The sequence below is a fragment of the Emys orbicularis genome, chromosome 6, assembly GCF_028017835.1.
Source record: "Emys orbicularis isolate rEmyOrb1 chromosome 6, rEmyOrb1.hap1, whole genome shotgun sequence".
Lineage (NCBI taxonomy): Eukaryota > Metazoa > Chordata > Testudines > Emydidae > Emys > Emys orbicularis.
Window position 1 is genome coordinate 42,020,519 of NC_088688.1, and position 10,696 is coordinate 42,031,214.

The following is a 10,696-nucleotide window of genomic DNA, read 5'->3' on the forward strand; positions in this document are numbered from 1 at the left end:
CAGGAGAAACACAATAGGAACAGGGATCCTTTGTTCAATTTGAAACATTGGCTGAAACATAATTATTCAGTTATTGCTTCAACATCTGGCATTTCTACTGATCAAGCATATCTTAGCAAAGGCAATGTTGTCTTGTTTATTCTGCCTTTCTCTTAGCTAATCACTATTTGCAAGGCCTCTGGTCTCCAGACCAAACTCTGGACTTTGGGTCTGGAAAAGAGCTGGCACAATCCATATACCAGATTGTTATATAAAATGCACATGGATTTTAACCCTTCAGCCGTGTCGCTAAAAGTCGGGCAGTGTAAACCTGTTTTGTCAGCACTTCTGCTGACAAAATACTTCCACCCCGTACACGCGGAGTTCATGTTGTCGAAACGAGAGCGCTCCTGCTGACAATGAGCCATTTACACTGCCACTTGCCGTGGCAAAACTTTTGTCTTTTGGGGGCTTTTTTAAGCACCTGTGAATGACAAAAGTTTTGTCGTTCAATTGGCAGTGTAGACAAAGCCTTAGCCTTATTGATTTTGTCCTACAGTCTTGTGGTATTCTTTTGTACTCTTTCTTAGCAATTTGTCCTTGTTTCCTCTTTTTGTAGGCTTCCTTTTTGATTTTAAGGTAATTAAAGAGCGCCTGATGGAGCTATATTGGCTTCTTACTATTCTTTCAATCTTTCCTTTGTATAAGGATAGTTTTCTGTTGTGCCTTTAATATTGTCTCTTTGAGAAACTCCCAGCTCTCCTGAACTCTTTTTGTCCTGCTTGGTCAAATTTCTGAAATAAACCATGACACAATTTTCTGTTCTGAAAAATGCCAACAGGAAGGGGGCATCCATTTTGATATCACTTCTACTCTAGTTTAATATTAAACTGTCTTTAGATCTAGTTAACTTACTTTTGTTTTATGCCTGGTTCATTGTACGTGCAGTCAGAGGGAGTTATGAGAACTCAGCAACACCCTGGATTAGATCCTAGAATAGCAAACTTTGGTAACTAGTAAAAAAAACCCTACCAAACTCCTATTTAAATAAAATGTTAAGAATCTGACTTAATCTGAATTTCCTATGTTTGTTGGATTTTGTTGGGCTTCAACCTTCCCATACAACTATTGTATCCTATTTTTTTTACACAGCATTGTTTAACGATAGCATGTCATCCTTTGAGAAGTAATAATAATAGAAATGTTTTAATCTATATTAAAATGTTCCCTGTCATGATTTACAACAAATACCTCTGGGACTGATACTGTGTGGAACTGGGTCCTCTGATTCTGATCCCACAAAGCATTTCAGCTCGTACTCAAGTTTAAATACATTAGTCTATTGAAGTGGGACTACTCACATGCTTAAAATCTGTGCACATACCTAAGTGCTTTCTTTGATCAGGGCCATAGGAATCATATTTTACAATTGAGCTTCAGATCACTGTAAGGCATGCAGCTCCATACAAGGTAAATTGTAGTGGTTTCATCAGCTCCTGTAGAGGAAATTTAGATCTCCAAACTCAAGACAAGACGGTTAAAAAGCTTTCTTTCATTTCCCCTTTAAAATGTATGTATTTGTAATTCTTAAGGTATGTGTTCTAGTAATAGTTTATCTTTCATTACTCATCAATTCAGCTGATAATTTAAAGATTCATGTTTAATAATGATAATTCTTGGCTCTTATGTTGAAGGAGGAACATTTCTTATATTGCAAACTCTTCAGAGTAGGGACCATAGGTGACCCTGGCCTCGCTGAGGTCAATAGCTTCTAGTACAATGAGGTCCTCATCCTTGGCTTTACTGTAATGACAATAGGTAATAATAAATTTAACTCTTATCAGGTTCCCATTATCACCTGATAGAGGTGTTTGGGCTGAGAAGGTAAATTTATTCCCTTCCAAAATGTGATATAGCAGAAATCTGAAGAAGCATAATCTCCCTCTGCTACTTCCCTCTGCCATTCCTCCTCTCACAAAACTCACTTACACAAAGCTTTAAATTTCTTGACTTGTGTAATGTATGTACAATCAGTGAGGCATACACTTAGCAGTGGCCAACATGTTGCAGGACATTAACAGTGTCAACCAGTTGTCATGCCAAAGAATAATGTTAAGAACCATCTGTTTTCTTATGCCATTGTCTAATTTATTGTGCATCTTCATTGCCTAATTTTGAACTTCTTGGTCTTAACAGAGAAAGGCGTAAGAGGAAGAGTAGAAGTCCTTCCAAGTCTCCAAAAACATCCAGAACATCAAAGAGAAAGTCCTCTCGGTCTCCATCACCAAGGAGGTGGGATTTATATACATATTAGAACTAAAATGGACAGCTAAAAAGGAAAATCTTTAATGATCTTTCTCCCATACTGAAATTTTATCAGCTTCCCAGTATCAGTACCAATATCATGCAAAAAAAATTGTTGAGGAGATTTGGATTTCTTCTGGGCAGTTCTTTTTTTTTTTTTTTTTTTTTCCAGTACATGTAAAAAGCTTTCTACCTGTCTTGTATGTAAATGACAATGACAAGATCAGCCCTCTTTCTCCAAAACAGAATCTTAGATGGAGAATCTGGGAATAGGAAAAAAACTTGTTTGGAAACACTGTTCTCATCAGTTTATCACCCCTGCCTGAGTCTCTTTTATTACACTTCCGTCACTGCAGATAATTTCAATTGGTCAAAGTGATTCAAGTCTCAGTTCAATCTTGCATTGATTTATTATTTTGGAGCTCTTTACATTCTTTACCTACAAACCAATCAAAGATCCTTATTGCTCTGTACAGCTGTCCTTTGTCAATTTGCTCCCCTCTTTGTATATTTTTGAAAATTAAATTCTTTAGCTCTTTTGAGTAAGAAAATTGACAGTGTTTTGCATTTTTACAAATATTTAATTTCTTCTCTCTTTTACCCATTGTTTTGGAAAGTCTCACAGATGCGGGTCTGGTTTGCAATTTAATGTTTTGATAGTAATTCTAGATCTAATTGGAGATTAAAGGAATCAAACTGCAGTTACTGATCTGCAAACCATTGAACTGCTTCAGTCAGTTGTTCATAAGAAAAAGATTGTGAATTTACTTTCCCAAAGTCTGATAGCTATTAAACAAAAGAGCAAATGATGAAAAACCTTATATGTGTGAGCAGTTATTTCCAGATCAATGTGAGTGACTTGGGAGTGTAAGATAAATTACCCTTTTTTTTTTCTTTTTTTTTTTTAATGGATATAAGTATACAATACAGCACAGTAACTTCTCATTTAACGTCCTGGTTAACGTTGTTTTGTTGCTGATCAATTAGAGAACATACTCGTTTAAAGTTGCACAATTCTCCCTTATAACGTTGTTTGGCAGCCACCCGCTTTGTCTACTGCTTGCAGGAAAAGCAGCCGTTGGAGCTAGCTGGTGAGGGCTTGGAACCAGGATGGACCGGCAGCCCCGCTATCAGCTCCCCTAAGTTCTCTGTGCAGCAGCTGCCCAGCAGGCTATCAATTGTGTTAACCCTTGAGGGCTCAGCCGAGTGCTAGTTCATCATTTAGCAGTAAGGCGTTCCACCCCCTTGACTCCACCACCTCAACCAAGCTTCACAAGCATCATTGCTGTGTACAGTATTACATTGTTTAAAACTTATACTGTGTGTGTGTGTGTGTATAGTCTTTTGTCTGGCGAAAAAAAAATTCCCTGGAACTGAACCCCCTCACCCCCATTTACATTAATTCTTATGGGGAAATTGGATTCGCTTAACATTGTTTCGCTTAAAGTAGCATTTTTCAGGAATATAACTACAACGTTAAGCGAGGAGTTACTGTACTTAAGTTTTGCATGTTTGCACATATGGACTTCAGATTTTTTTTTAGCATTGTTAGCTAAGTCATATATGTATTCAGTTAGAAATACTTCTGATCACTATTATTTGGCATGAAAAGATTTGTCCTTTCAGTAAATTCTGCCACCTGTACATCTTCAGGGTCTCTTAGAAGTATGCTACCTGGATGATTCAGAAAATATATTTTTAAAAATAAGCTGCAGAATTAACAGTCTCTTACATAGGAGCCTCCAGTTGAAACACATTAGTGTTACAGTTCAGCACTGAAAATGAAGGGTTGATTCTAAGAATTACAGCTTTCTAAAGATAACTTCTTAGTATTCAGTTGGTTTACTCGATTACTGAATGTCTAAAAACTTTCTTAAGCAGAAATAAGAAGGACAAAAAGAGAGAGAAAGAAAGGGATTCAAATAATGAAAGAAAAGAGAGAGAGCAATCCACATCCAAGAAAAAAAGTAGCAAAGAAAAAGATGGGAAGGAGAAGTCTGACAAAACCACTACTACACTGAAGGTAAGCACTTGTGAACAAGTGATGAACAGGAAAGTGACTAAGCAGTAGAGTTTGATTGATTCTTGGCAAAATCTGTCATTTCTGTCTTCATTCTTTGCTAGTTTGGACAGTTAAGTATAGTTCCTACGAGCAAGAGACAGGTGCTGCAAAAGAAAGTGACTTTGACAGATCCATTAGATTAGGTCTCCCTACTTGAACCTTCCCAGCTCTTCAGGTGCTTGAGTGGGTAGGTAGGGAGAAATGAGTGGGATGGAATAAAGAAGCATAGGGTAAGGAGTGGGTTGGCTGCCTGTAGCCATCCAAAAAAGGCAGCTCAGTTTCAGAACTATGTGTCTACCTTGTACTTCCCTTCCACAGTGCTGCCTCCTGGTTCCCCAGGGTTAAAGGCTGGCTAGAGAACTCTACAAGGAGCAAAGCTGGAGGAGCAGGCTCAGTAGGTGGGTCAGGGAATAGAGGTATACGGATATTATTAGCAAAAATCAAGTGTTCAGACTGATTACCTTGTGATCTTTTGATTTTAACATTTCAAAAGTAGCCTATCCTTGAGAGAATTGTAATTGTGGCTATTTAACTATAGAAGTGAAAAAGTGAGACGGCAAGTGTCCAATTTAAAAAGTGACTGACTTTTAATTGCTTCCTCTACAGACTTCAATAATTATTTTATCCAAGAGCTATCATAAAAATGTAGTGGACATCTGAACAGACATTTTGGTAAAATATTTAACCATTAAAACTAGAAATAGAGAGATCTAGTCCTCGTTTAAATGGAAACTCCGCAAAGTCTTAACTATGGAGTTGTTAGTGATATCTCCCTAGTATTGTTGTTCTGTTTTATTTCACTTTTGAATAATTGTATATAGCAAAATATAATTCTTTAAGGCAAATATTTCCAGAAGTGATTGGTGTTTTTTGGGTGCCCAACTTCAGACACCCTTAAATGGGACAGATTTTCAGAGGCTGTTGAGCACCCACACTCTTAAAACTGGACCTCTTTAAGCTGTCTCACGTTGGGTATCCAGAAATGTAAACATCCAAAATCACCAGTTACTTCTGGAAATCTTGGCATAATAAGGAATATTGTTGTTATGAAAATATAACTTTTTAACATTCTTGGTAGGACAAAGATCACACTAAAGAGGATCCGAATTCAGAAATTAACAAGGCAGTAGACAACAATGATACACAAAGGACAGAGGAAGTCAAACTACAACAGAATGGGAACTGTCAACCAAATGAAGAAAACCTCTCAGTTAAAATGGAAGAGGTATAAAGTAATGAATGGACCTCTGACTCAACTGTGGGGTGAATCCAAAGCTTTTTATTTCCCTGAAAGAGGAAGAAAACATCAAAGCAATCTACTGAGCAGGTTGATATGTACTAGTAGCTCTTCCAATTCTTGTGATAGCTTTGTCAATTCTTGTGATAGCTGGAAAGCAAGAAAGACCATGGACCAGTAATATATGCCATGATAAAGGCAAATGCCATCAGAACTATTCATCTGTGAGAATCCATGCATTTCCATGATGGCTGTACTTATTTGTAAAATGATTTATGTTAACTTTTGCCAAGAACTGTTTCAAATAAGTGGAAGTTGAAAGATGTAGACCTGTATAAGCTGGCGGTATGCATTGGAAGTTGTTAAAATATTGCTAGTTAATGAATTTTGTATTGTTTTTCCTTGTGTTTTTTTTTTTTAATTTCAATGTGTACTGTTCTGATAATGTGCTTGGAAATGGTGCAAAAATACACACTTTCCCTTGTAAATGACAGCTATGGAAAAAAGGGTTTTTACTTTAGTACATAGTTTTGCTGTTATTGCGTTAAACGCCCACTGACTATTAAGTTTTCATTTGCTCACTGCTTGGATTCATTTTTTCTTATTTAAAGTCATTTTCTTATTACTATCCCTAAAATGAATATTTCTTTTAATAGTAGTTGAACAAGGCATGCTACTGTCCTATTTATAGAAGGAACAACCACCATATTGTATATAATAGTTTAGCTTACTGGGTTTCTTCCCCCTCTCCTACCCTCAAAAGTGAGCACATCTGTATAGTGGTATCAGAACTTCTGGTTTTGTTTTGAGCCATATTGCAGTGGGTCTGTTCAGCTGCATATGGTTCAGGTGTCATGAAAATCAATACCCCTGTTTTCAAAATAGTATATGGGAGCACAAGCTAAAGCTTTAGTGCCTTCTTAAAATATGGTATATTTTCTGGAACTTTATATATGCTATTAATTTTCAATTACATCTTACATAATCTCGATGGCTGTTCTACCAACACCACACCAGTAGACAAGAATGTGAGTGGTTTGTCAGAAAAGCTGTGCTGGGTTCACTTGGTACAAGATTGAAGCTCCATTTTTAAGAAGAGATTTATAAATGAATGCAAAAGTGCAGTTTGGAGACCATCGTACTATGAAGTATGGTAACTGAATACAGAGCATGCTCTAATTTCACTAAAATCAAAGGGAGCTCTTTAAACTTTTTCTGTACATTGAATGGCCTTAATCATTACCTCTCAATCATCTTCTCTAATGTTGGTTGTGTGATGTGAAAGGAATTGTGTGCAAAGTTTGTTTGAAAAGAATAGTAGTTGAATTTACATTAGAGTTATATGATAGAGATTCTATGTCCTTCTTGGATCCATTCTTTGGGGAGAAAGCATGTAACTTGAGAGAATGACACACTGCAAATATTTTGTCAAGTAAAAATGTGACTTGTGCTCTGAAGTAATCTCATCATTGTAAGATTTCTTAAAAGTCAGACCTTTAAAACTTGTTTAATACTAAAATCAAGTAGACTTATTTTTAATACAGTGTAATACAATCAAAAGACTTAATTGCCTTACCTCATGGGAAGAGTTATTTCTATCAATTTTAAAAGCTAAGTAGCATATTAGTTAGTTACTTTCAATTTGATTTTCCTTTTTAAAGTTAATACTTACAGAAGCCTAAGTGTTTTATGGGGAATTAAAAGTTGCCCACTTTATAAGGTAATGAAACCCAGTTTGTGCAGCTGCTTAATCACTCTTTATTTTTGTTAGGATTTGAAGTATCTCGCCATTGTGTACCATTAAAACTATAGAAAATGCTTTACCGTGTAAAGTATAAATGGTCATTTTTGTGATGTTTAAGCCACATGCAGTTGGCTGGTGAACAGCTTATTCCAATAAAAGAATGACAAATCTGTATGCTTATAGAAAGACTGTGAAGGATCAGGTCTTGCAACAACAGCTGTCTTATTTATGTGTAAGTAGCATAGAGCAAAGATTGTTTGTATACTTGTTATCTTTGGTACCATTTCACTAATAAAATTAAGTATTTTAGAGGGAAGTTTTTGCTTATATATATATATATATTTGAAAGGAACATTCTTAGTTTATTATTCATCTACTTTTTCTCAGGGGGTTGCTTTGATTTGGAAAGTGCATGCCAGTAATATACATAGCATTTAAAAAATTAGCTTTTATATGATATCTTTCCTTGTGAGAAGTCAAATGGTTTTCACACATGGCTTCATGTTTCAGATGTCAACATTTATTTTGATTCCTATTGGTTGTTTTTCTTTCTAGTATTCTGAAATTACACAGATCTATAATATGGTAGAAATTCATAAAAGATTACCTATGGTTGTCTAAGAACAATATCTGAAAAATTGAAAATTTGCAACAGCAGACTAGCAGTTTTACTAGCTAGTTGGAGTATGTGTTCCATAATTTAGTATACTCTCTTGTACTGCGGGATTTTTCCTAGAAAGCATGATAGTTTTCTTTCTCTGAAAAAAATAGAAATTGCTGTTTTCTTACAAGCCCTAGTTTTTCAGTTTGCTTTGTAAATATTTTTCATTTCTATTTTCAGTTTTTCTTTAAAATAATTTTTATTTTATTACTCCATTTTCCCTTCCCCAAAAGCCCACCACCAGGGAATTAGCCTCATCCAAGAATAGTGCCTCTGCAGTAGGTAGATTGTATTTATAAGGCTGTTGCCTAGTAATACAGTTCATACCCTGCTCCCCAAGGATCGTGTGCATCAACTATTCAAAATGCACAGCCTCCATTAGATAACCAGTGTCTCCTTCATAGCAGGGTTGCATGCTGTGCTGCCATGTCACATTGCATTTTTTATCACCAGTCTAGGTAAACTAGCTGAAAGTGAGTGACGTATATATTTTCAAGAACAACGTATTTAATAATAGTTAGATAAATATTTTAAATATGGTTTCATCTGAATCAACATTTGCTGTAGCTGAAAGTGTTGGCGAATCATAGTTTAACTTTTGGGATTTTTCCACTCTGAAAAGAGACTGTAAAAATGGCATCTTTTATCCAACAAATCTGAATGTTTGTTCAGAATTATCTGCGAATAGTAGTGACTAACATTATTTTTGCAACTTATTCTTGTAGGGATGACACAGCTAAGAAAAAGTGAGCTGGATTCTGTTTCAAGGTTGTTGGTTTTTTGTTGTTGGTTTTTTCAAGTTTCAATTACAGGGCTACGCATTTAACTCTGTGTAAATCAATTGAGGTAAATAGGATTACGCAGGTGTTACGAAGGAAATAATTTTCCCTGCAAAACCTTTATTGGGGAAGGGGAAAGAAGATCCTAGATCCCACAATTCCATGGTTATAGTCACTTTTCAGGGTAGAACTCATAAATTCAAAATTTCATCCTTTGTGCAAAAATGTGTTGTGTTTATCCATTGTAGAACTTAAAGGTTTGAATTTCAGTACTTTTTACCTAAGCAGAAAATAATAAGCAAAGGCAATTTTGGATGGTAAAAAAAAATTGCTCACATATATGTTCTCTTCAGAATGCCTTCATTTTTTCCATTCATCTAAATAATAATTAAACGCAAGTAGTTGTTGCCTCTTCAAGAAGCTATCTTCTACTTGGGTTTTAGAACTGAAATATCTGGTTTGTTTTTGTTTGTTCATCTTATAATGAAATAGGATTATAGCTAACCCATTCTTATTTTGCTAGACTTTCTTTAAAAAAGATGATGAAATCGTATGTGTCTCTTGTAGCTGTTAGCCTGAAAATTGGGTTTCAGCAGTATAAACTATGAACCATTTTTAAATATCTGCACTATTACAAGCAAGTCTGGGGATATGATGGACCTGATTCACCACATGTTGCTCCTCCAGCTTTACTTTAGTGTGACTATTGATTTCATTGCGTTTTCAACCAGGTTAAAATGGGAGTGAGACAAAAGTAACAGTGATGAATTGGACCTAGTGGGTCTGATCCTCCAATCTTCACTCCGGTAAAACTCCCATTAAAATCAGCAGGTGCTTATTTGAGAAAGATGTAGTGTTCCTCCCCAAAATATGGAGAATGGATAGGTGAAATTCATAGATGTATGTCGTTTGTTTTACATTAAAGGCTTGTCTACACTTAACTCTTCAGTGTAGAAACTACTTACACTGATGGGAGGAATTCTCCCATCGGCATCCACCTCCCTGAGAGGCAGTAGCTAGGTTGATGGAAGAATTCTTCCGTAGACTTAGCACTGTGAGATGGAGACTTAGGTCAGCTTACCTATGCCATTCAGCGGTATGGTTTTTCACACCCCTGAGCAATTTAGTTATGCCAGCTTAATATCTAGTGTAGACCAGGCCTTAGTCTTACAGTCAACTTATCTTCAGATGGCGATTATTTGATTGTGTAATCATGAAAAAAGCTGAGTCAACCTCCATCTAATGTTTATTATATATTGAAAATGAAAAGTAAAGCATTTAAATGTAGTTTTGTGTGAGATAGGCATCCCCTCAGCCACAAACATTTCATTCCAAACTTATCAAGAGCTCCTTTGCATACAGTATTTATATCCTGTTTCAAATCCAACAACAAGGAGGCTTGTCATCACGTTTTCTGCATAGCTCGTGCTGCTCTAGGCATCTATCTATCATACCCTGCAGATGAGAGCCATCTAAGTATCTGAGCACATCAGTGTATGTTTTTTTCCTTTACTGCATTCCATATTCAACAATTGAATAAGCTGGTCTTGAGATGTGTCGGCTACCTTTCCCCCAGTGCATCTTTTACATTCGGTATAAAGCACGACCCAGTAAGACACTGGCCTGGTCTGAGAGGGAAACCATTTTACCCCTTTATACTTTATCAGTTGTATTTGTAATGGTATTCTACAATTCAGAAATGTTAAAAACTATTTCTCACAGACTGTTTTGAAATGATCAATTCTACAATCTAAGAAGATGAAAAAGAGCTTTGTCCCAGTAAAGTTTGACTATTTTGTGACTATTGGGCCTACTGCAGGATGATAGTGCCTTGTAAAAATGGACTCTAGCTGTTTGCTTGTTTTCTGCTTTAGAAATCTTTATCCTATGATTATTTTTGAGAATATTTGGCCTGTTTTGATTGTATATT

General features: G+C 35.9%; 1 protein-coding gene across 1 annotated transcript in view; it reads left to right on the forward strand.

The window, feature by feature from the left end:
- SREK1 (splicing regulatory glutamic acid and lysine rich protein 1) overlaps positions 1-5,651 on the forward strand; it is a 54,135-nt gene extending 48,484 nt beyond the window's left edge. Inside the window, exons 10-12 of the mRNA XM_065406249.1 lie at positions 2,176-2,271; positions 4,165-4,306; positions 5,424-5,651. Coding sequence (XP_065262321.1) covers positions 2,176-2,271; positions 4,165-4,306; positions 5,424-5,576 — 391 coding nt within the window. The 3' untranslated portion in view covers positions 5,577-5,651. The remainder of the gene's footprint in view (positions 1-2,175; positions 2,272-4,164; positions 4,307-5,423) is intronic.
- Positions 5,652-10,696: the final 5,045 nt, after the last annotated feature.